Below are 27,599 nucleotides of genomic sequence, written 5' to 3' on the forward strand. Positions count from 1 at the left end.
ATGTCATTCGTGTCTTACTTCTGTTCTAATGTATGCCTTTTATTTCACACATTAAGTTTACCTGGGTTTTTTTTGTGTCTCATTAATCAAATTTTCTATTAGCTTTTATTTGTATATATACTGTACATGTTTAATTTTAGATGTGTGACTGATGTATACTCATGGGATATAAAGAAATATCCAACAGCTAAAGTCTTAGCTCCTAACACCCCCTGTGCACATTTGTCTTGTCTCATTGATCTACAGACAAGAATATGTATCTCTCTTGATGATCTGTGACTGAATACTGTGCTTTCTTCAAAGGATTAATTAGTAGTCTCACACGCTGAACTTCGTAAGCTTTGTGGTGAACACACAAATGATTAAACATCCTATACTAAATGGACATTAATTATGCTCTACAATGGCTAGAGTTATCAGATTAAATTGAAATTAATAGTAAATATATTTGTATGCGTACACATTAGTAATCAGCGTTTTCGGTTTGCGTGTACTAATTCATTAAAAGCTCTAACGTTCATATTAAATTCCACGTGTCGATGGAGACAATCAATGTTGCTAACATTATTGAACTACATAAAATAAAAAGGAAAAATACATGAAATAGAAGAGTTAAGCCAATAGAACAAGACAATTTATTTGCTTAATTAGTTATGTCGGCTGAAATCAGACAGAAATGTGCCTGATTGAGGTATTCAATTTAACATAGATTAAAAGGTTGCATTTAAACTAAACAGGTTCCACAGTATTTACCCTTAATTAACCACATTCTTCCCTCTGAAATAATTAATTAGCTTAATATATATAAAAAAGGGTCCATGTGCGCAATGTTACTTTGAAGCACCAATGTATAACACATCAGGTCTCAAATCTAAACAGTGATGATGATTATTATTATTAATATTAATATAGAAACAAATCTTGCATTTAGAATCAACATTACTGAGACTGCAAAAAATAAATTGTTAGAATATATTATACGTGTTGGCTGGTGGTAAAGAAAAAAAGAAAAATCAATGATAATTAATCTATTGAACGCATCATTTGAGCGAAGCCTTGCTGAGTAAAGTTAATTGATACATCGGTACTGAAGTAAGTACAGAAAACGAAATGTGGAAAGAAGGGCTAATTTGTTAAAAATCAATTATAATTTAACTGTACTCCTGATGCTCATCACTGAAACTTCATTTTTCTATCAACTATTTAAACTGCACAACCTGCTTCTAAACATATGATTTCTATACTTACCAAGCCCCATACATGATACTCGAAGTCCTGATTTCCCAAGATTCCTGAAAAACAAAAAAAAAAAGAAAAGATTTTGATCTTTCCATATAATATATATATACTAGATCTGTGGCTAGAGAAGGATGAGAGGAAAATTGTTTTATTGGAACTGATGGAATAATTCATAAATCACACATATGTATGTACATGTGCTTTAATTTAAGTACAATTATTTGTTTCTACGCATTGTAAAGAACACAACGTATTACTAAAATAGTACACTTTTATTGTTAAAAATATCAGTTGTTATTAATTAGGCTATTTAAATTTAAACACGTGACAGTTAGTAGGCATGTATTACAAAATAAATACTGAAAATAAATTAAACAATAGAAATTGAGTGAGGGGTAATCAATGATTTTTACTTCTGTAGGAGCATGTTATCAAAAAAGTGATATATGTACAGTACTATAATCTCCATCACTCTATACAAGCACAACATAGCTGTAGTAGAAATACTGCTAGAGTTCCAAGTTCTGAACATTATTAGACTAACCCAATAAATCTAGGAAAAAAGGTCATCTCGTAAGTCACTGAACCTGAATGATATCAGATGAAGCTTGTTTTTTCCTTGAGGTAAAGGAGTAATAAAAAGGACATTGATAGAATGATATTAAAGATGTGGAGCTTGAAAGATCCAATCATTCTTCTCCTTAAATTAATTTCTTTTTTATATGTGTGCTATCCCTGACAGGATTACAGAAAAGTTGCAAGGCAATGACATATTAAAAAAAAATCCAGAGGCAATCGCTTGGGATGGCATCCAGACTTGTATAGATGGCAGAGTGTGGAATTTAGATTAACTAGACTATGCCCTATGGGCTTTGGAAGTCTTTTATCTTTACAGATCACAAATTATGAAGCTCAAAGCAAAGTGATGGCCTTTCTTCTGTTAGGTCATCGCCCCTAGGCCAGATGTTTGCAGCAAACTTTTTCTCAGTGAGCAAGTGTGCACTGTTTTATTGCTATTCTTGACGTTTGGATGCATTATTAGCCTACTTCGCAAATCTCAGGTTTGTCCCCAAGTCTCCAGGTTTTTGTTCCAATCTCAGTGTGACAAAATCTCAGAGTCACACAGTCTGGGGCAGACTCGTTTATATTCTATGAAAATCTGATTCCTGAGCCTCCCGATTAGTGCTTTGGCAACCAGCACGTCATTGTTGATATTCCTACTTGAAAGCAGGTGACTCAATTAACTGTATCTTTAAATCATAATCATACTTCAAGCCATGGTTTCCATGAGTGCTGATATTAGAGTTGTTTGGTTAACACAACTGATGATTTGCTATGTAGAATCTGCATGAAGGGCCTTCCCCAAATTGTTCCCACAATGTTGGAAACATGGTACTGTCCATAATTTCTTGGAATGCTGAAAGGGACATAGCAACACATTTTGAACAATGCTATGCTTCCAACTTTGTAGGAACAGTTTGGGAAGGGCCCCTTTCTATTCCAGCCTGACTGTGCCCCAGTCCATAAAGCAAGATCCATAAAGACATGGTTGGATGTCTTTGGGATTAACTGGAATGGAGATTGTGAGCCTGGCCTTCTCGTCCAATATCAGTGCCTGACCTTTAAAATGCTCTTCTGGATGAATGGGCAAAAACTCCCACAGAAACACTCCAAAATCTTGTGGAAAGCCTTCCCTGAAGAGTGCAAGCTGTTATAGCTTCAAAGGGGGCACCAGATATATATTAATGTAATGCAATGTCATAAAAGTACCTGTTTGTGTAATGGTCAGGTGTCCCAATACTTTTGTCCATATAGTATAATCTCCTTCTCAACCTTATAGGTGGTCTGTGTCTTCCTAAACCTTGTGCCCTCTACCAGAGGCCTGGGAGTTGGAGGGTTCTGCACAGTATCTTAGCTGTCCTAGCGCTGTACTCTTCTGGGCAAAGTGTTCTGATGTTGTTCCTGGAATCTGTTGGAGCCACTCTCCCAGCCTAGGAGTCACAGCCCTGAGTGCTCCTATGACCACTGGGACAACTCTCCACATCTTCTCTAGTTCTTCTCTCAGACCCTGGTACATCTCTAGCTTCTCATACTAGTTTAGCCCTGCTATTCTACACAACCTTCCGTGGAATCTTCCATTTGGACTTGGGAGGGTTTAGCCCATACTCTGTGCAGATGTTCCTGTACACAATGCCAGCTACTTGGTTGTGCCATTCAGTGTACTCTGTGAGCATCTTACACTCCACCACTATGTGTTGGACTGTCTCAGAAGCCTCTGTACGTAGTCTACACATTGGGTCCTGCCTGGTGCTTTAGATGTCTGCCTTTATGGATCTGGTGCTTAGTGGCTGCTCTTGTGCTGCCATTATCAGTGCCTGTCTTTGAGTCCAGCCCTGTCCAGCCTTTGGTAGGATTTTCGAATGTCGGACACCTCAGCTATTTGTCGATGGTACATCCCATGCAGGGTCTTGGCTTGCCATGGTACTTCCTCCACTTGATCTTCCTTGCATATCTGGTGCTGGCTCAGGCATTCTCTCAGCAGCTCACCTTTGAGTGCCACCTTACTGATTTACTCCCAGATGCTCTTGGTTTCATCCACGACAGTGGCTTTGACACTTAACAGATCCCGTGTGCCTTCCCACTGGTGTACAGTCTCTGGGCGTAGGACTTGGCGTACAAACTTCCATACATTGTCTTTCATTGGCCAGCTCACTAAGGTGGCAGGGTATCTGATGACTGGCAGTATATATATATATATATATATACACACACACAGTGTATATATATATATATATAGACATAGACATACATATATACTGTATATGTGTGTGTTATTTCCCAGGGGAGGAAGTGAACAATGGAAAAATACTGCTGATCCAAGAGGTACCGCAATGCACAACTGGTACAATGATAAAGAGAATGACTATTCCCAGCCTGACAAAAACAGCTCTTGTTCATTTTAATATTTTTCAGTGAAGAAATAGAAGGACTTCGTTGTCTTTTACATAGAACAGTCATATACATTTTCTATTGTTGCCTTTTAAAAAAAATACAGAACTTATCGCAACAGAAGAAGAACATAAAGAGGCTTACACTACTAAGCAGATGTTACAATATAATCAAGCAGATACAGAGATAATGTATATGTGTATTGTAGAACAGTAATATTCATTGACAATGTATGGTGCATTAAAACCCCATGCTTAAATATGCTTTAACGCTTGTATTGCCAGTAGTATATTTGTATGACTTGATAATAAAACATGCCAAGATGTGCACTGCGCATAAAAGCTGCTGATTCTTAGCTTTTTGATTGACAGCAGAACCTGCATATGTTTTTCCTTTGCATTTTTAAAGAACCCCCATTGCAGCTGACTAGTCGCTTTTTAGAAGTTTAACATGCAAGAATTCATTGATTTTTAAAGGAGAAGAAAACACATTTTCAAAAACCCTTGTGACGCATAAAAATGAAATATACTGTTGGACTAAACAGGCTTAGGACCTCTTAGTGTAAAACATGTGGGCGGAAAGTGATATAAGGAATGGTAGGGTTCCAAAGCAGTCGCCAAGGCATTTGGCATCTTAAAGTAACATTTTAATTTTTTATGAGAATGGAACATTTTGCAGCAAGAAAATGTGCATAAACTATAAAACACACAAGGATTTGATTTAACACTGAATTTAAAGTGACTGGTTCCATGAGGTAATCATAGGAGAACATAGAAAGATTGTCCCCTTAATAAACTCATCTCTGTTACTCTAAAATACACTTTAAAAATGTAACAAGCAGGGTTGATTTCCATAAAACAGGCTTAGCAAGTGTCTAGAGTTTTTTTTAGGTGCATCACAAGTGACAAAAGGCCAATTACTTGTGCCTGCCATGTGGACCAGCTCCACCATATTGGCAAACAAGGTGGTTGCCTAGATTATTGGGCTAGAAAGGAGCACCACCACCATTAGCTTCCTACCTGTATAAGCAAAGGAGAGCTATAATCATAGATTACTTGTCCATTCAGTCTACTTTTACCACCCCCATCTGGAATACTTTCCGTTCCACTGAATAATTTAATAGGCAGCTTTTAAAACCAGAAACATACCTTTTTTCATGCCTGTAAAAATCGGTGTCTCTCCTTCCCTGCATGGACTATAACCAGGTTCCACAGGGGCCAAGGCAGGATAACAAATTAAGGGCCCATATGTTTTTTTGACACATATTACTGCAATAAGTACAGACTTACTGGTCCATAACAGTACCAGTATAGATTCTGTTACTATATCCATTACATTATGTCGACAACTATCATGCTTTTTCCAAAGCACATAAGCTGAGGATTATGGGAGTTGTACTTAAACAAAATCAGTGATCTGCAGATCTCATAACCCAAGTATATGTAAACTCTTGTGATAGTTACTTCCCAATGGAGAATCTACCGACAATAAAAACACACAGAAGACCGTTGGGAGCTAATTAATCTTTTTACTACTTGAAATTCATTTGTCACACGGTTTATGATTTTATAGATGTTAAGAGTGAATCCTAATCTGCAACAAACACACTCCACAACATGTTACTAGGGTCTAAAAGAAACGGTATGACAACACAATCATTAAAAACATTAATTCTAAAGTTCATATGCTTAAAATCTAAGAACAAATCTGATTAGAAGAAATCTAAGGCATAAATATTGGGTCTCATCACACTATACAATCATGAGCGGTCACTCATGAAAAAGTTTTCATCTACCGCTCAGCGCCCCTCTGTCTCCTCCGCTCCCTGCCACCACCCGCCTCAGCGCTGCCCTGACTGCAGTGGTGGGAGCCCGAGGCCTCTGTCTTGGTGCCAGCGCTTCATGCCGAGCCCCGGAATATGACGTCAAATCCCGGCGCTCAGCAGTGAAGCCACGGCAGAGCAGCAAGAGAAGGGCCTTGCGCCCCCACCACAGGACTTCAGCAAGGGTAAGTACTACAAATGGGGGGACGAGGGGGTAGATTTGTGAGAAGAGGGAGATGGGGTACACAGTGAGAAGGGGGGAGAGGGGGAGATAGTGAGAAGGGGGAATAAGAATATTGAAATAAAAAAAGAGTGAGAATGAATGAATTAATGTGTGGATGAATTGTGCGAATTAGTAAGAATTAATTAATGTGTGGATGATTTGCATGAATGATTTGTGTGAATGCATTAATGAATATGTGCAAATGATTTGTGTGAATGAATGATTGTGTAAATGAAAGAATGAGTGAGTGACTATAAGTTTTTGTGTGTATCATGGATGTTTAAGTGATTTGGGGAAAGGCAAAGATGGCACAAGTAGGGTGTTTATGGGACAAAGAGGTCTTACGCAGGGCTGTTTGGGGACAAAGTTGGCTCAGGCTGGGCTGTAATCTATGTGTGTAATTTGGGTGCTGGTCAGGTTCTCTGTGGGCAATGTGGACGCCAGGGCTGGAATTTGGAGTGTGCAACCTGTGATCAATGCCTGTAATTTAGTTTTTTTTTTTTTTTTAACTTTAATGCTGAGTTTATATGGTTTATATGCGATTTCCAATTGATTTATACCTGCAAAGCTGGGTTTGTGTGCTATTCTGTTGATCTTTATCTGTTATGCTATGTTTCCATACATTATTTATGTATACCTGCAAATACAGGGTTTGTTTGTATGTCTTATTCAGTTGATTTATACATGCAGCGCTGAGTTTACATGTGATTTTCAATTGATCTATACATACAAAGCTGGGTTTGTGTGTTATTCTGTTGATCTGTATCTGCTATGTTTCCATACATTATTTATGTATACCTGCAAATATATGGTTTGTATGTCTCATTCAGGTGACCTATTCATGCAAGTGTTATATTTCAGTATTTCAGCCGAACGATGGCTGCTTTGAACTTCGCGGCCGGGTGGCCACTTTGAAGACGTTCAAGGGGGCGGGCTCACAAGAACAAGAGTTCCTCGTGACAAGGAGAAGGTCGTCACTTCGGAGGAGAGCAGGAAAAAAGAAAAAAACTAAAATGTAAGTATTACCAAAAAACATTATACAGAAAGGGGAGAGCACAATCTAAAAAGCATTAAAAGGCATACACATTCAGATTCCAGGGCTTCTGCTGGGTTTTAAAAAATGAACAATAAGTACATAAAACAAAGCAAAAATTTACCACATTCCCAGAGAATACCATTAAAAAACATATGTAAGGTATAAATATGAAGGATTCCATCAAATGCAATGCAGTCCCACTGATTCAGCTCACTGGTGAGTAATATAGCCATGAAAAATTAGATAAGTCTGGGCAAGCCTGGATACTTTGACGTAGTGGCGGGATAAGCAATATACGGCCATATAGTATTTTTTGAATGGCTGGACATGGGCTAAATTCTTGCTTTGTTTTATGTACTTATTGGTCATTTTTTTCCTAGCACCATCTGAATGTGGATGCCTTTTAAGTTTTGTGCTCCCCCTTCTGTATCTGTTTTTTCTGTTCCATTACATGTCATCCTGTACACCGCAAAGTGTTTCTGTGTGAAAGACTCAACAGTTGCCCAGCTACACCTGTTCTAACTTGAAAGCTAGCGCTACATTCTGTAATATTTGAGCTTCTTTCTAGTCTCTACCATCTATCCAGCTGTGCGCTAATGGATTCTTACCTTTTACCCAAGAGAAGGTAAAGTCTGTGATGAACCTAATGGATGCTATTACAAGAAATCTTGCACTTGATTTGCTCCAAGTACAGGCTGTTACTGGCTGCTAATGGTCCTTGAAATACTCACAAAACAGATAACTCCTAGGCTGTGCCAACACATGCAAGGAACTCCCATTAAATTACAATTAAACCAGCCAGGTTCCTACAAGAAAATAGGATGCCTGTTTGATATATTTTATGAGACAAGTAAAGAGAGTCAGACTGTCCAAGAAATACAGAGAGAGGGCAGCAAGCTGTGGAATACTAAACTCTGAGTTTATGTAGGTGCTGGATGAAGCAGATAGGTTGGTAGGTTGAGGCTGCTAGAGCCTAAATCCTTTGTCACGTTTATTGGGAACCAGCAGGAGACTCGGCATAGAACCACATGTCCTCCTATTAGTTTCCTGCTGTTAAGACAGGAGTCAAGGGGATTTAACCACAGGCCTCCTGAATTTTACACGATTTGTATCTTTGTACAAAAACGGGCAGATTTTAGCTGAGAACACTGCAGATGTTCCGTCATGGAAGTGGGAATGCTCCATACTTTATAAAAGTCTGACTGCAAAATCCTTAATGTTCCTGAATGAAGCACTCCTTGAAGGTTAAAAATATGAACTTGATAGCATCTTTTCTATTTATATCCTCAAAAATCCACCAAAAGTGCATTTTTAATGTGGTGGAACGTACCATCTGAGATGCTTGTTTTCCAAGTTAGTCTGTGGGAATGTATGTCGTCTCCATCTCAAAAGTAATCTAAGCTGTTCCAGTTAAAGGAGATAATTCTCATCAGTGAATACACTTGTGAAGATGAAGGAGAATCCCCATGCCCCGTGTTTTTGTCACAGCTCCTCGACCTTTAGGTTAAAAGAATATAGAGGAAAGGAGACTCTGAGGCCGTAAAGATGTAGAGGTGGAAAGTAAACTTACATGTTTAAAATTGTGTAATATATATGATTTCTGCATTCATTAATAAGGTACAAAAAAGGGTGACCTCTGAGTTCAGTTAATCTTCATGCCTGCCGCAGCACAGAGTTCTTTGTTTCAGAAAAAGCCGGGCAGTAGCAAGAATGAATAGGAAGAGGCATTATCTGCTCACACATAAACCTAATACCTATCCACTGCACGGTCCAACTAGCCTGACATTTTCCACATTGTTTAATCTTCCTTATGCTGGGATTCGTTCCTGTACTGTCTTGCGCTAGTGGAACATTTTAAAAAAATTATATATTAGCTTCTGATAAGTGATTTAGTAAATAACACGATTTTTCTATTGCTTTTTATCCAGTTCCCTCTGTAAAATATTCTCTCTCTCTCTCTCACTGCCCTGAGCCCACCGATCTCAGGCCTTGGAGAATGACCTATTGTTCCAGCTTTCCTTGTTATTTGTTAAGTACCATAAAGTAGATTATAAAACTAAATCAGTAATACATAACCATTTAAACAGCTGTGATTTCTACACCATATTTAACTGAAAGTGGGTTAGGAATTTTCCATGTCTGCCCGGAAAGATGATGGGGTCATCAATGTGAAGGGTATGACACAATACTGGGACCAGCTCTGATAACAGGTCGGTTTCACAAGGCAAGGCTGCAGAACGTGGCGTGACATTCCAGGTGCCATATAAAAACATAAAAATATAGCAGCAGTTAGTCATACGTGACAAGAAAAACACAAAGATCTGAATATGGTAATTACCCCGTTTCAGAAGAGCAGTCATTTCTAAAATTCACTGCTAAAAAATGTCAATGCAACTGCCTAATGTCATGAATATAGACAAGGGTATAAATATCATTACATATTTTGTGAATTGTGAGATAACTATCAGATTGGAAACTCGCGTGAAACGGACTCCCTGGGTATGTTGTTGCTTAGCCGGTGTTTGCACAGCAGTCAGGAAAAAAATAGCTTATGGGTAACAAAAACTATCAAGGTATTTTTACAAAATGTGGCAACCTGGTCCTTGGGCTTTCAGTTGAATTCTATCTTACATTTTAAAAGGAATTCAACTAGACTGAGAAAGGGGTAAAATGCCTCCATGTTTATATGTTGCAATAAAATGAACATAATTGTTTCCTAATTGGGCAAATTAAGGATTATATCTTTTTGGGATGTTTTCCACCTTTACACTAGCTGTGTACCTGTGTAGAATTTATATACCTGTAAAACTGAAACGTTTTTTTTTTAAATGCCGCTTTTTTACATTCTATTCATAAAAAAAATGATGTCTTACATTTATAAATACTGTTTAAGAGAGGCTGTACGTAATTTGTGTGGGTACGCTAGATGAGAATGGGAAATAACAGTTGAAGAAAGAGATAGCAAAAACATGGAAATTGCTCTGGTCCTGTAGTGTAAAATAGCCTCGGCCCTGAAATGGTTAATCCCGATTTAGCCACATTTATGGTTTTTTTTTCACTCTGATAATGCCACTTTCACATAGTGGTCTTAAGCACTGACTCTCTTTACCTTGACCGAGAACGTCAGACTGTAAGCTCCCTTTGGCAAACATGTATGTGTCTGCTCTCCTTTTTTATCAGTGTTGGCTCATAATAAGATTTTACAGATTTGTTGTCGTTCTGCATGACATTTATCTAGAACGTCAACAGCTTTCTGGCTGGTGCTATTCTATGTAGATAACAGCTAACAATGACTGCATTTCTGAGAATCTGCGGAAAATGAGTTGCCCGCTAGAATGAAAATTCCCTAAAAAAAAAAACAAAAAACAATTCTTGCAATGTTGTATTATGCATGTATTGTGCATGACATCATGCTGGAATTCATCTGAATGTGCATCATGGAGCTTTGTCACTTTCTATAGAATAGGTGACAGACTCAAACATACTCATTACAGAATTGATGCAGATTAATACATCATACCAAATGTAATAGACGGGTTGGTGGTGTATTATAGACTTACATCTGACAGTTCTCGGACAATTTGTTCATGTTGTTGTTACCCTTTTCTTTCTTTTCAGAAGAGGCCGATGCTTTATATATATATAGAATCGGGAATTTGTTTAATGTTTTATGTAAAAGTGTTTTTAGGTATTGAACAGTAAGCATATTACATATACGTATTTATATATTGCTTATACTTGTATGAGCAATAATGGTCAAGATTGCCAGCAAACTGCTATTGCATCACTGAAGGATGATAACAAATATGTATCCATATGTAACACCAGGTGTTATGGTCTTATCTACATCCAGTTCTGCTAGCGGTTAGCAAACGGACAGTTTTGGTGTGGAGAAGAAATTTTTAGGACGTTGAGCCCCTAAACGTTTGTGTTTAAGAGCTCCGGTTCACTACTGCATAATAAAAGATAGCGGACCAGTGCGCAGATGCTTGAGAATACGGAGTGCATGCTCTTGTTCACGGTTGTGTATTTGGAGCTAGGCCCTACTTGCTGTCCCATGTAGCATCCTTTCCTTGGTATCTTTGGATGGGAGCAGGAGATCTATAAATCCGTTACACAAATATTTTCCAAACATATCACGTGTGGTACAGTGATATGATGTCATATATCAGCTCTGTTAATGATAGCGTGGCCATCCAGCAAAAGAGCAGCAAATACACAGGTACAGATCTCCTGCCCACACTAGATGCCACGATACCCGTGAGGAAGCCTATTGGTGAAACGCATTGGGTGGGCGGAGTCGCATATTGACGCATGCGGAAGAAGAGTTCAGTGCTTTGTGTATATATTTCTACAGAGCTCTAGTTTTTTTTAATGTTATCTCTATTAAATTATTTATTTATTGAGATATCACACTATGTGCTCTTCATTTCTGTCTTTTCATTATGGAGCTGTAGACTCTGAAAATTGAACATTTTTCTTGGATTATTTAATCACTGGATGCATTTGACCCTTGGATACATTTCTTTTTGGATAAATTATTTGGCTGACTACTGAATTGTTCCCTGATTGGACATTATTGGACTCATATTTATTTATTCATATATATTTTTTCATTAATTTATATCACACCAAATCATGGATTTAATTGATACAGTATTATTTATCTAGTAAGTTATATTTATTAACACTGTACTTTATCCAATACAGCTCTTTGAGATATTTAGAACAGAGAATTGGTCTTTACATATCTGATATGAGAACAAGGTTTTGTTGGATTTATCAAGAAAAGCCTCAATGGCTGGGAATCCCAAGGTACCCCAGGTCAGGAACGCATCGTGGGCCATACAATTCTGAAAACAGGGATTACCTTCCCGTGAATGGAACACTGACCATCATAGGCATCGCTACAGGAGGGCAATTGCCTCCATAGATTATTCCTTGCCCCACTTTTGCGTCTTTACCGAATTTGCAACCCCCAGCTACAAGACTGATTGGCACAGTGCCGCCTAAACGCATGTGCACACTGGACAGTTGTCCAGGGCAGGGGCGTAGGAACCGGGGGGGACGGGGGGGACAGATCCCCCCCAGGAAATCATGCGGGGGGGACCGATAATAGAGAAATCCCCCCCAGGGCTGTGTGAGGTAAGTGCCCTCGGTGCACAGCTGCCCGATCAGCAGCTGCAGCATGCAGGACTGGTTGGGGAGATCACGGATTTCCCTAACCAGTCCAACATTAAGGGCACACTTACCGGTGTGATCTCTGTCACTGAGCGCCGGGCGATGGGATATGACCAGGGCCGGCCTTTGGGGTGTGCGACCTGTGCGGCCGCACAGGGCGCCACACTCCAGGGGGCGCCGCTGCGGGGTCCGCCGCCGCCGCAGCGCGGTCCGACGCCCCTGCCGCCGCGGGGTCCGCTGCCGCCAGTATGGGGGCACCCGGCACCCCTCCAGAGACGGACAGTAATGTCCGCCGCTGGAGGAGCAGGCTCGCAAGGGAGCGGTATCGGAGGTCTTTAACAGACCTCCGATACCGCTCCCTTGTGATCCCCGCGGCAACAGCTGCTGTGCGCAGGGGTTTGCTGTCAGATCCCGGCGCACAGCACTGAAGCCGCGCCCACCGGTCTCCGTGCCCTCTGACCCGGAAGAAGAGAAGACAGAAGAACTAAGAAGAAGAGCGAAGAGGAGGCAAAGAAACTGAAAGAGGAAAGGTAGGAAAGCATAGAGTGACAGTGAGAGTGGATTGGTATATATGTGTGGTTTGGTATATATGTGTGGATTGGTGTATGTGTGGATTGGTGTATATGTGTGGTTTGGTGTATATGTGTGGTTTGGTGTATATGTGTGGATTGGTATGTGTGTGTGGATTGGTGTATATATGTGGATTGGTGTATATGTGTGGAGTGGATTGGTGTATATGTGTGGATTGGTGTATATGTGTGGATTGGTGTATATGTGTGGATTGGTGTATATGTGTGTGTGGATTGGTGTATATATGTGGATTGGTGTATATGTGTGGAGTGGATTGGTGTAAATGTGTGGATTGGTGTATATGTGTGGAGTGGATTGGTGTATAAGTGTGGATTGGTGTATGTGTGTGGATTGGTGTATATGTGTGGAGTGGATTGGTGTATATGTGTGGATTGGTGTATATGTGTGGAGTGGTATGCGTGTGGATTGGTATGTGTGTGGATTGGTATATATGTGTGGATTGGTGTATATGTGTGGATTGGTGTATATGTGTGGATTGGTATATGTGTGGATTGGTGTATATGTGTGGATTGGTGTATATGTGTGGATTGGTGTATGTGTGTGGATTGGTATATGTGTGTGGATTGGTATATGTGTGTGGATTGGTATATGTGTGTGGATTGGTATGTGTGTGGATTGGTGTATATGTGTGGATTGGTGTATATGTGTGGATTGGTGTATATGTGTGGATTGGTGTATATGTGTGGATTGGTGTATGTGTGTGGATTGGTATATGTGTGTGGATTGGTATATGTGTGTGGATTGGTGTATATGTGTGGATTGGTATATGTGTGTGGATTGGTATATGTTTGTGGATTGGTATATGTGTGGATTGGTAAGTGTGTGAGAGTGATGGGTGTTATGCTGTATCATTTCCAATGTATTTTTCATTATATAATTATGCTCTAAAGTACATCATAACTCCCATCACTCTATACTGTTCCATACAGTGGCAGAGCTGGGAGGCAGAGGCCTTGCACCCCCACCGCAGGACTCCTGAAAGGTAAGTGAACTTCAAAGAGGGAGAGGGTAGATAGTTAGGAGGGGGTAGATAGGGAGAATGGAGTGAGACGGGGTACATAGGGCAATCATACTCCTATCATGCCAAGTAGTCTACGAGTACATCCTGGAATCTGCGGGCATGATAAGAATGTGATTGCTGTTAATCATATATATATATATATATATATATATATATATATATATATATATAAATATTGTTATTTAATTGTTTTGTTATGTGTTATGGTGTGGGGGGGGTCATATTCGGTTTCAGCCAGGTAAATGCTGCACTTTTGGTTTCAGTCCAGAATTCGTTTTGGTGCATCCCTACTACTAAGCCAGACAATGAAGTGGTAGGCCTACACCACATCAATGTTTGGCGTAGTATATAGTGATTGGGGTTTTGTTACAAGTTTTGATTCCTTTCTTTTTTTGGGATGGGGGGGGGCGCCAGACGAGTAGTCCGCACAGGGCGCCAGAACACCTAAGGCCGGCTCTGGATATGACGTTTATATCCCAGCCCCGGCGCTCAGCATAAACAGCTGTGCGCAGCCGCACTGCACTGAGAGTGAGCGGCAAACCAGAAGGAGAGGATGAAGAGAAAGCAGAAAGGAAGAAGAGAAAGGTAAGAGATGTGCAAAACGAGGGGGGGGGTGTCTGATGTGCAAAACGAGGGGGGGTCTGATGTGCAAAACGAGGGGGGGGTCTGATGTGCAAAACGAGGGGGGGGGTCTGATGTGCAAAACGAGGGGGGGGGGTCTGATGTGCAAAACGAGGGGGGGTCTGATGTGCAAAACGAGGGGGGGGTCTGATGTGCAAAACGAGGGGGGGTCTGATGTGCAAAACGAGGGGGGGTCTGATGTGCAAAACGAGGGGGGGTCTGATGTGCAAAACGAGGGGGGGGTCTGATGTGCAAAACGAGGGGGGGTCTGATGTGCAAAACGAGGGGGGGTCTGATGTGCAAAACGAGGGGGGGGGTCTGATGTGCAAAACGAGGGGGGTCTGATGTGCAAAACGAGGGGGGGTCTGATGTGCAAAACGAGGGGCAGTGTATATATGTACGTGTGTATGGGCAGTGTATATATGTACGTGTGTATAGGCAGTGTATATGTGTACGTGTGTATGGGCAGTGTACGTGTATATGGGCAGTGTATATGTGTACGTGGGTATGGGCAGTGTATATGTGTACGTGTGTATGGGCAGTGTATATGTGTACGTGTGTATGGGCAGTGTATATGTGTACGTGTGTATGGGCAGTGTATATGTGTACGTGTGTATGGGCAGTGTATATGTGTACGTGTGTATGGGCAGTGTATATGTGTACGTGTGTATGGGCAGTGTATATGTGTACGTGTGTATGGGCAGTGTATATGTGTACGTGTATATGGGCAGTGTATATGTGTACGTGTATATGGGCAGTGTATATGTGTACGTGTGTATGGGCAGTGTATATGTGTACGTGTATATGGGCAGTGTATATGTGTACGTGTGTATGGGCAGTGTATATGTGTACGTGTGTATGGGCAGTGTATATGTGTACGTGTGTATGGGCAGTGTATATGTGTACGTGTGTATGGGCAGTGTATATGTGTACGTGTATATGTGTACGTGTGTATGGGCAGTGTATATATGTACGTGTGTATGGGCAGTGTATATGTGTACGTGTGTATGGGCAGTGTATATGTGTACGTGTGTATGGGCAGTGTATATGTGTACGTGTGTATGGGCAGTGTATATGTGTACGTGTGTATGGGCAGTGTATATGTGTACGTGTGTATGGTCAGTGTATATGTGTACGTGTGTATGGGCAGTGTATATGTGTACGTGTGTATGGGCAGTGTATATGTGTACGTGTGTATGGGCAGTGTATGTGTACGTGTGTATGGGCAGTGTATATGTGTACGTGTGTATGGGCAGTGTATATGTGTACGTGTGTATGGGCAGTGTATATCTGTACGTGTGTATGGGCAGTGTACGTGTGTATGGGCAGTGTACGTGTGTATGTGTGTATGGGCAGTGTATATGTGTACGTGTGTATGGGCAGTGTATATGTGTACGTCTGTATGGGCAGTGTGTATGGGTACGTCTGTATGGGCAGTGTGTATGTGTGTATGGGCAGTGTATATGTGTGTATATTAGGAGTGTATTTGTCTTATAGTGTATACATCTGTGTAAGTATGTTCAAGGGCAGTGTATATTTATGGGGAGGCATGTGTGTGTGAGCAGTTTATGTATGTTTGGGCAGGCGTGTATAAGGGTAGTGCATATGTGTGAGTACTGGCAAGTGTGTATGTGCAGGAAACTGCAGCGTATATGTGTGTTTTTGTGGGCAGGAATGCGTAAGAGCAGTGCATATGTGTGTGTATGAGCAGGCATGTCGTACTTAAAGGGAAGACAATGATTCCCTGTAACACATGTTTAACTCAGGGGCGCCTAGGGTTAAATCCAGGCCTATTTCTGGTTAAAATGAGTGTGTGTCACTGTATGTAGCATTTGGACACAAGAGAATATTGCGGGGTGCTACTTGGTCTAGGGCATCACTAATACAAAGCGCCACGTGTTAAATCTACGGGTAGGCAGAGTAAGTGAAGGATGTGTTTGAATGCGTGTCTGGGTGTGATAGCGTATGTTTGTGGGTATGTTATTGCGCACATCTGTTTTTGTGGGTATGTTAGTCTGTTTTCAGGTGTGTTATAGTGGGCATGTGTCTAGGTATATTAGGGTGGGAATCTTTTTGGGTGTATTATTGTGTGTGTGTGTGTGTGTGTGTATGTTGGTGTGTATGTATGTGTATGTTATTCAAGTGTTTAAGTGTGTGGATATGTTCCTGTGTGCATGACACGTTAGGAGTCTTAGATGGATCCTTCAATACATCATAGTAGTCTCTGTGGCCGTGTCCAGTGGGGTCCATCTGTGGTTGTAAGATTTTTCTGTTTCTGTGGGAATTTTCTCCCATTCATCCAGTAGAACGTTTTATGAGCTGAAGGTGATAAACCAAGACATTTTGGACAGCACTATGCTTCTAACTTTGTGGGAACAGTTTTGGGGAAGGTCTGTGCCCCAGTGTACAAAACAAGGTCCATAAAGGCATGATTGCAAAAATTCCCCACAGAAACTCTCCAAAATCTTGTGGAAATCGTTCCCAGAAGAGTGGAAGCCGTTATTGCTGCAAAGGGGGACCAACTACCTATTAATGTCTATGTATTTATAATGCAATGTCATAAAAATCCCTGTTGGTGAAATGGTCAGGTATACCCTACCAGTAAAAATGCTATCCCCCCCAGATTTTTAGGGGTTCCTACGCCCATGGTCCAGGGGCCCCAGGTTCTAGAGGCCCTGTGGTGAATCACGTTGCTGCCAGCTTATCTAAAGGGGAGGGGCGAGCAGTGAGGCAGGTGCAAGATTGTGATCTCCCCAACCAGTCCTGCTCACAATCTCCCTTTAACCCGCCCAGCATTAGGGAGGGCGAGGTCTGTCACTTCAGGCCTCGGCTTCTGTGCTCCCTAATCACTATACGCTAGAAATCCCTGCACTCAGCATCAATAGCTGGCGCATGGTGATTAGGGATCACTAAAGCAGAGGTCTGAAATGACAGACCTCGCGCTCCCACAGCAAGATGGAAGAGGAGAAACATAAGAGATGAAGAGTATAGGTGTATGGGAGCAGTGTAGGTATATGTGTGTTTGTAAGCTGTTGTGTGTAAGGGCGGTGTATGTGTATATGTGTGTGTAAGGGCGGTATATGTGTATATGTGTGTATAAAGGCAGGCATGTGTGAGGGCAGAGTATGTGTATATATGTGTGTATCTGGACAGGCGTGTCCAATGGCAGTATGTGTGTATATGTGTGTTTACACTTGTGTACTTTTATATGCAGTGTTCGACTGAACATATCTCCTGCACAGAAAATAACCTGGCAGGGGGCAAAGCAGCAAATGCATATGGAGGGATTCTGGAGATTCCCCAATGCATTTGCAAGGGGGACACCACTTACATTTAAAGGGATCTCTCAGCTATCATATACATTAAAGTGCATTAGATGGCTGATGATGTCCCTTTAACATATATCAAGACATACTGACAGAGACAGAGAAGAAGACACTACCCTTATAATCTTGCATTCTATTCTCTATGTTGGTGTATAAGGCTCAAAAACATGGGAAACAATCATTTTCCACCCTTTTTGTTTGCCAAGAGTCAAAAAGCTATACATATCTGGACTAATGATTGTTGCAGCAGGATATTATCCTTTCTGATCTTCACATAAAATATCTACTATATTAAAAAAAGCCTCTATGCAAATGTAACAGACCTAAAATTGCAAACGAGGGAATGTTTTGCCACCAGAAGCTCGGAAAACAAGCATTAAAAAACAAAACCTTATTACATTTATGTTTTATAACTCCTCCACTTTGAGCTGTACAAGCAATATCCTAGTTAGGGAATCAGTGAGTAATTTGAGCTCATCAAAATGAATTAACCATACCCAGCGTGTTCTATCCATGGGTGCTCCCTCAAATGCACTTTGCGAACAACCCAGATAAAGGTCACAGTATGGAGGCTTATAATTACATCCCAATAAAAGTCTATTCGGTCTTCGTTCACGTCGTGTTTTCTTGAAGCATTACAGTAAACAATGTAGCCTTTTCTCAAGGCACCTGTCGTTTGCATGGGAATTAATGAGACTGAAAAAATATTGAAACAAAAGTTTGGTAGTTCTTAAAGTGGAAGTATCTTCCCAAGCCCCTTACCATAAAATCAAAGACTTAGCAGTCAACAGTTTAACCCTTTGAGGTCTACATGCGCTATCCAAGCCACCAGCTGGACATACATGATAAATGATAGTATTACCATCTTTGTATAAAAATATGCATTTTACTCCAGTATAAAAAAGGTGCCATGACAGTCCTGGACGCACTGGCAGATATACAGTTACGCCATTTATAGTATTTATAAAGCTTTTAATATATGTTTCTGTTATTCAGATACAATATCTTCTGTGTTACCAGATTAATATTTGCTCTTTTGTGGCTTGTACAGAGCTGTTAATCACTACAGATAGGGCTAATGTCACATTTAAATCAGTAACACAGCAATACACGTGGCCGGTGACCAGTAACTGACATTCAAGGTGGATTTGTAAGACCAGACACAGCAAGAAAGGAAGCAATCGCTTGGCTGGATATACATTGTGTGCATTGGCCGGAAAAATCTGGCATACGGTCCACAGCATGCATTCACGTTAACTGCCCCCTCCTTCCTAGTTTCATAGATTGTGCAGCATTCCTCTATTTGAAAAGGGTAACTTTGAAGACTGAAATGAACTTTGCCCATGCTGAGGATTGTAGTCCACAGCAGTTATAAAATGCACACGCATTACTGTGTCACATATTAGCATTCATCCCCTCCACCCGCTGGTAATAATATAATGCATGGTTCGAAAAAAAACGACAGAAAATGACAAAAAAAAATAAATACTGTATCATAGGTTTCCAAATACTTTACTTTTTCGTTACTGTGACCCCGCTACCGATATTGAATCTTAAATATCACCCTTTGGATTAATTATCACAAAAACTTTTGTTAATTATTTAAAAATGAGTGACCAAGACTGAAGGTGTGCTTAATTCGGTTGCATCTCTTTTCTGGTGATCATGGTTTGTGGCATTAGGCAGTTTGTACATAATGGAAAATCACCTGTACATAGTAATTGTCTTTAAAAATTAAGCTTTTAGCACCACTGAGGTCTCTACTTTGACAGAATAAGCTTTCAGGATCTACAACTTTCCTGGGATCATTAAAGTTATACCCACTTTTAGTAGAGAAAAGTAACTTGTTTTAATATTGTATTATGAACCTAATGAAGACCAATATATTGCAGTGCTATACTTGGTTTTTATATACGGTATATATGAATATTAAATTATAATGAAGCAGCTTTTGGTTTTCATCAAGTTGAGTTGATAGTTGCCATCTGTATTTACAAGAAAAAAGAATGCACCGCTGAGCGTGATAGCAGATGGACAGGGTTTGAATGGATGCGCTTGTTCTTAAATGCTTGTTTTAATTGGTTCTAGATTTATTATCTAGGAAAACCATGCTTATTAAATCGGAGAGGCTGTAGGCTGACATCTGTATGAGATGACTTCATGCACTATCCACAAGGGTTTGTGTTATTGTATGGTTCAACCGTCCGTATTTAGCAAACAAATTCCAAGGCAAAGTGTATTACATTGGTTTCCATAGCAACTGCATCACATAAAGCCTGAACATTATTGGAAACTGAATGATAGGTAGTTACAAAGAGCTAGGTATGTATACACTTTCCTATTTATATATATTTAACCCATTGCTTTATCATTTCACTAGCATATGTGCCCTTCGTGTGCACTATAGAAAGCAGGCGCAATCTAGCATACATCCCATCACCACTTACAAAATAACTAGTACAATAATTCAGGAGAAACAAGCAATTAGAGGACTGCAGGATACCCTGTGAAAGTGATCTATTGTGATCTAAGTGATCTGTCCCACTGATCATAAGTGATCTACTGTGATCTGTCCCACTTTAGAGACAAGGGGCCTTCTTATGGCTTTTGTTGCAATGTATGCATGTAGAATATACCCCATAGATTATATGCAGCAGTTCCTTATATAACGCTTATATAGTGCTGCACTACATGGGATGGGACGTACACACTGATTAAGGGACACTTAGCTCTGAAAAATATGCCTCTGTAGTGCTGCTCTACATTTTCGTATGATTATAAAAGAATAAGATTATAGATCTGCTAATTTGTATTTGCCTAACGTATTAGAGAGTGCAATTAGTTTTGTATCTATTCTGAAATAAGCCTTTAAAGGCAAATTTTATTGCAGAATATCCAGCATGTGTCAATATTATGTACAAAGCATTCACAACTGTTTGGGTTATAATTGTATCTACGTAATCAGCTGGCTACCCACGCAACCAATCTAATCTAAACCTGTAGTGAGAGCCTAAACTTTACTTAGCCCAAGCCTTGGGTTATGCTGAACATATCTATATGGCTATTCCATGCATTTCCTCACCATATTACCCTCTATTACCTCTGTTGGAAGAATATTCCATGTATCCACCACCCTAACAATAACATAATGCTTTCTAACATTACATCTAAAATGTTACCATCTATGACATCTGGTTGTAGCAGTTTGTATTGGTATAAAATACAGTATATTTGACTCCTGTTTGTCTTTTACCTCCTGAGATCCTTTCATCCTTCCTGCTAATGTTTAACTTATAAAACATGCTTTTTTGTTTGTAATTTGTTACATAAGTAGAGTATTTAGAAAGCTACGTAAAATATTGCTCGTGGCCTCTTGCCAATTGAAGGCACTAGAAATTATTCACTGAAGCGATAGTTGGCAGAACATTTTGCAGGTGGTTTATTATATATAATAGTCCAACTTTTTTTCTCGCTGTGGTGCGAGGATTATGCAACGCTGCATTAAAGCGTGCAAGCAGGTGTGACACAGTGAAGTATGATGGTGGGGAGGAATGATGGTGGGGAGGAATGATGGTGGGGAGGAATGATGGTGGGGAGATATGATGGTGGGGAGATATGATGGTGGGGAGATATGATGGTGGGGAGATATGATGGTGGGGAGATATGATGGTGGGGAGATATGATGGTGGGGAAGTATGATGGTGGGGAGGTATGATGGTGGGGAGGTATGATGGTGGGGAGGAATGATGGTGGGGAGGAATGATAGTGTGTAGTGTCAGTGTGTGAGTCATGGGCATCTGCAGGATTTTTTCAAGTGGGGCAAAATATCCTCCCCATCCTTACCTCATCCTCATTGCCTACCTTTGTTGGCTCAGGAGAGGGGTTTCCTGGTTGGAGGCAAATGTTCTTTACCCATAAATAGGAAAAATTATATGACAACAGTAGTAGGCGCTAACAGACCAGCATGTACCTGCACAACATGAGTTTACAAAAGCGGGGTGGTAAATATTAGATGCAACTACCCATATTGTAAGCTATCAAACGTTGGGCCCTTTTCTCCTTTTGTGCCAGTTTGTCATTGTGTTTGATTTTAAATTATTTTACTGACTCTGTTTATCATGGGAGCTGGAGTCAAAGACAACCCTAGTCTATAACTACAATTCCCATGAAGTCCAGCCAGCTGCTGAATATTAATGGAGATGCAGTCAACATAAGTTAGTGTTTGCACTGTAGAGCTTTTTGATGACTGCCAGGTGTTTTTTCTGCCCCATGTCTAGTAAACCTACTCTAAACAGCCTACGGTTTATCTCTCCCCTGCTGATGCTCCTGACGGTCACTTTGAATTTCCAGAGAGAAGCACCCCCACCCTCTGGACGTCCATGGTGAGAGTGAGTGTGAGTAAATGTTTGTGCGTTAGCGCTTATCTTAGTTATCAATGAGTGTTTGAGTGTCCTTGAGGCCAAAAGGTGCCAGTCCCCCCCGATAAAAGCTTACCACCAGCACAGTTTAATGCATATGGTTCAATGAGATTGATTAGGAAATTATTTAACAATGCATTATACAGGGACTGCCAAGATCTACTTCCAACACAAGCTCACTCATAATGCAAAGCCCCTCTTTAATGAAGAAATCCCCCCGTCAGGTAATGATTAGTCCCTAGTTTAGTTTCTATGCTATTCCGATATACATATAAAGCCTATGTTCTCTAAAACAAATATGCTTTCCGCTCTGTGCTGCAAGTTTCCATCCCTTTCACCGGTGTAAATTTAGCAAAGTATCCCACGAAACATTAATACCCAACATCTGTTCTGAAAAAGCATATTAGAAAAAGAAATCTATACAAGGCGCGCTTCCTCAACCAAACCTATGCATGTAAACGTATTGTCGACAATAGAATTCTCTGCTACAGTATGTGGCAGGACTGCAGAAAAGCCATTAAAATAACAAAAAAAAAACGCAATGTCACATTTGCCAAAACAGACGGGAGCTTGGGAAACTAGCTGCCAAAATCTCTGTGGTTTCCTTTACGTTTATTGAAATTATTATCAATCACAGTCAGAGCGCACCATGCTGGAAATGTTTTAAAATGATTACATAATAGAACAAATTAACATTAGGATTGTATCAGTCTGTTCAATGACTACAAAATGAAAAATTGCAACGAACAAAGAAAGTATAGAAATATAATGGGTTTTAGAGGGTTCTGCAAAATAAAAGGTCAAATCTCTATATGGGTAATTTATATAGATGTCTAGAAAGAATGTGCAGAACAGGTGGTGAGAGATCCCATGATGGAAGAGTTCAAGAAACACAAAGCAAAAATGAAGCACTGGTGTGTAGAGAATGTAAACACTAGATGGGCCACTTAGTTTAGCTCTTGGACCACTAATATGTTCTCCATGCTGGACTAAAGCTTGCAATTTCTCATTTACTTTAGTGCGTATTCTACTAAAACACAGGAGCCTGAGAGGTTTCCAAATTCTCATCCATTTTCATATTTTACTAAAATAAGTAAATTAGATTGCTAGCTTTTTTAGACCGATTGCTAATTTTCTTTCTTTATCCAAATAGGTGAATAAATTGTATAGCGCTGGTGGCTTGGTGCATGCCCCTGACCCCTAAGGGGTTAATTCCCCAACTCTTTGAGCCTGGCATGATAAATCATTGCTGTTGTCTTGAACGGTATGTTTTAAGTATGGGGTTTATTTATAGTAGACAACCACCAGTAATCGGCAAGTCCAACCTTTGATTTATATCTTGAGTAGCTTCCTTTTGCTTATTCCAATTAGTATCAATCACTGCCCGAGCCCGTCCACACGGGAGTTTTCCTCTTAAACATTTAATGTTATCTTTTTCATCCTGAAAAATGATTCCTAATCCTACCGGTTTCATTAGGCAGGTGAAAAAATAAATCTTTGCAGAGGTTTGTGGTTGTGTTTCAAAAGTACATTCAAGGTGAAGTGCGATTAATCTCACTATTCACAGAAATAAAGTCGCAATAACGTTATCTCCATTTTAATTAGTTTCAACATTCAGCTCAGCTTTAGTGTGAAGGCGGAGGACTGTGTTTGCCGAGGACACGCTGCATTCCATAGGGGCTTTCTTGGCTAATTAGAAAAAAAACAAAATACTCCATTTGTGATTGTAAGGGCTATCAAAGCCAACATCACAGCCGCGTTCAAAAGATCATGCGTGTGCCCTTTATGTGCAGGTGAGCTGACACTCAAGGAGTAGTTATGACTTCCAGACACACACAAACAGAGAATTTGACAGCATCAGCAAAAGATCAATTTGTTCCATCTAGTCTGCCTTTTTTATTCCTGCTTTAAAGATTCATACCTTAATCGATTCTTGGTCTCCTCTTTCATCAAGCCTATCCCAAGCATGTTTAAATTCCCTTACGGTGTGCACCTCTACCACTTCTGCTGGGAGACTGATCTGCTTTTGAACCACTCTCTCAGTAAAGTAAAATGTCCTTATATTACCTCTAAGCCCCTGGCTCTCTAGTTTTTGACTATGACCTCTTGATCTAACATTCCTCCTCATTTGAAATAAAGTCCTCTCCTGTACTTTGTTAAATCCCTTTATTAATGTAAATGTTTCTATCACATCTCCCCTCTCTCTTCTTTCCTCCAAGCTATACATAATGAGATCTTTAGTCTTTCCTTTTAATTTGTGTCCTGCAAACCATTCACTATTTTATTAGCCCTCAACTGAACTCTCTCCAGAATCAATATCCTTCTAGATCTAGAACTGCACACAATACTCTAGATGAGGTTTGGCCAGAGATCTGTAGTTCTACTTTGTGGAATAGTGACTTCATTTCAGTAAACACAAGAAAACCAGAACCTCTAAAGGTTTTGCGAATAAAGTATACAGACTGACAAGAAATGACACTGTGCAGGGTCAGAAAAGATCCAGAACTCCTTCCTGTGCATTAGGTGAGTTTATATTAACATCCAGAATAGTATAGCCTTCACTGTCACAATAACCACACAATAATAATCACAATCACTATGTAACCCAGGCATTAAAGGGAACGCATGCAAGGTTTACCATGAACAGGTGAATATATTAATGAGGATTCTAGATCATGATCTTATATATATATGAATAACAATGTATATAATATAGATGTTGCAGAATGGTCATGTTTTCTCACCTATATTTCATGCCTGTCTGTTTGGCAGTGGATTCCTTTAAGGAGATGTGATGCTGGGGGGTAAAGGTTCCCAAACTTCGGGCTATTATAGCCACTGTTCTGAACCTGGCTCGGGCTGCATTGACCACGTTGGGGCCGCTGGAGTTCTGCTTGGAGTGTCTGTCATCTGCGTTTCGGCTCTTTAAATTGTGTTCTGTACAAGCTATAGAAACTTGCATGGTCCCTGCCTTGGGAGTGATCCCGAATCACAATACGAAATAAGTTCGGACCCGAAGTGGCTCTTGTCTTCTTTATACGGGGATGAAACGATCAGAGTAAAGGGTTAGAGTGTGGAGCAAGATTTAGGATTCCAGGTAAATTAGAACAGAACAGAGGTACCACCACCAACAAAAAGACCAAATGTCCTCTTCCTTCTCTACCCAAAGTCTCTGTCCAATATTGCAGTCCCAGCTTCCCAGTCAAAGCTGCAGATCTGCAAAGATGTGTCTTCAACAGCCTGTGGACCATGAAATGCTGAGCAGACCAAAGCTCTGCAATTGGGCGAAAAGCATTTAATCCAAGGAAACTCCCGAGGGCAGGACCCGAATGCTTGCGATTGTGTGAGATGTGACGGCAGGATCGGGGACTGCGCGAGGCTCCCACTCCGCGCCGCCGCCGCTGCTGCACTGACAGGTAGCTCTTTAAACGGAGGATGCCGTCTCTCCAATCAGTGCATCGCAAATAATAGCGGCTCTTAATTACGGGAGATCTGCTGATTAGTAACCTGCAGGACCGTATACTGGGAGTCAGCATTGAAGTGCACCGTTGTCAATTAAACTTTGTGCATTAACATTTAAGGAGATTGTTGATTATGTGCAGAATAGCTAACACGTGGTGGGTGGGATACACACACACACACATACACACATACATACACACACACATCCAACAGTGCAGCGTGGGTGGCAATGCAGTGCTGGAGTCTGTGTTTATTATGGGATGAGGATGAGATTGGAGCTTAGAGGGTTAATATGTAAGTAAGGGTCTGCTCAGTGACTTAGGCTTGGCCATTGCTGGTCTTTTTTGGCAGATCACAAGCGTTCTCCATAAATGACAACAGAGAAACATAAGGACAGCCTGATAAGGCACAGTGTGCTCTACACATTGTCCCAAATCAGCAAGTTCTGGTACTGCAGGACTGTCAGCATGTCCATCTGTACAGCACATCTCCAAACACCCAGCACTACCTGCCCTGCACAGAACATGCATTAATAGAATAACCATTCCTTAGCCTACAGCAGACAATACAGTGTTACAGCTTTAACTTTACAAACATTACTGTATTAAATGTATTAAATGTCAAATAACTACAAATGGACCTAATATGTCATGTCAACATGGCAACAGTGTATACCCTCAGTATATATATATATATATATATATATATATATATATATATGTTTAATATATGCAGTACAATGGAAATATTATTACCTTATATGTATATAGTGCCTACAGCTTCAGCAGTGCTCTGTAGAAAGGAGATTTTACTTAATATATTAAATTTCAGTTAGACCAAATGTGTGGAGGACTATGTTTTCTAGCGCTTAAGAGCTGAAAGAACAGTGAAATCTTAGTTTTTTGGGTTTTTTTACTTGTTCCACTGCTTTTCCAGTATACCTGGAATTTAACTCAATAGGGTCTATAATTTTGTGATGCATTGTACCATGTCAGGATCCTTTCTATGTTCCTATTATGGGATCCCTATTGTATTTGGCATGTCTTCTATGACTTTTTGTTATCTCTCAAATATGTTCTAATCCTCTGTGTTAATGGGCTATTTGGCCAGGTGTCCCGCCTGGTCGATAGATGCCAGCCCTCCCTTGTAACAATGACCAAGTACATTGCAGAAAAAAACATTTAGAAACATATTTGGTTGAGTTCCTAGACTGTTACTATAGTAACTGTAGAAACCACAATATGGGTGTTAGATCACAGGAGTGAGGCAATGCATAATTTCTTTAATTATAAACCAATGAGACAGGCACCTGTGAGAACACAAGTTATTTGTATATATTGCTATGGACCATGGCAGAAAATGCAGTCACTAATACTAGTAATCGATACATACACAGATCATATATACCCAACTCATATATAGACTAAGGACAATAATTTCATTTACATGTTCACAAACGATTTATTATGCATGCACTAATGTGTTATAAAGCATAAAAGAGTTCAAAATAAAAGAACATTGCAGTTTGACCTCTGAACACCCATTTCTGTAGACATAATGGGCAATAGTGTGGTGCAGCAACTCAATGTATATAATGCTTCACATATGTTTCAATCTATGATATACGTTAGACAGTCATATAGATTAACATATAGTCCTCGGCTTTTACTCGCTATATTCCATTTGATGCAACAAACAGTTTACTCTTTC

General features: G+C 40.3%; 1 protein-coding gene across 1 annotated transcript in view; it reads right to left on the bottom strand.

Moving 5' to 3' along the window:
- KCNAB1 (potassium voltage-gated channel subfamily A regulatory beta subunit 1) overlaps positions 1 to 27,599 on the bottom strand; it is a 128,219-nt gene that overhangs the window by 48,453 nt on the left and 52,167 nt on the right. Inside the window, exon 2 of the mRNA XM_053458658.1 lies at positions 1,249 to 1,292. Within this exon, the coding sequence (XP_053314633.1) occupies positions 1,249 to 1,292 (44 nt within the window). The remainder of the gene's footprint in view (positions 1 to 1,248; positions 1,293 to 27,599) is intronic.

This window comes from Spea bombifrons, chromosome 3 (genome assembly GCF_027358695.1).
Source record: "Spea bombifrons isolate aSpeBom1 chromosome 3, aSpeBom1.2.pri, whole genome shotgun sequence".
Lineage (NCBI taxonomy): Eukaryota > Metazoa > Chordata > Amphibia > Anura > Pelobatidae > Spea > Spea bombifrons.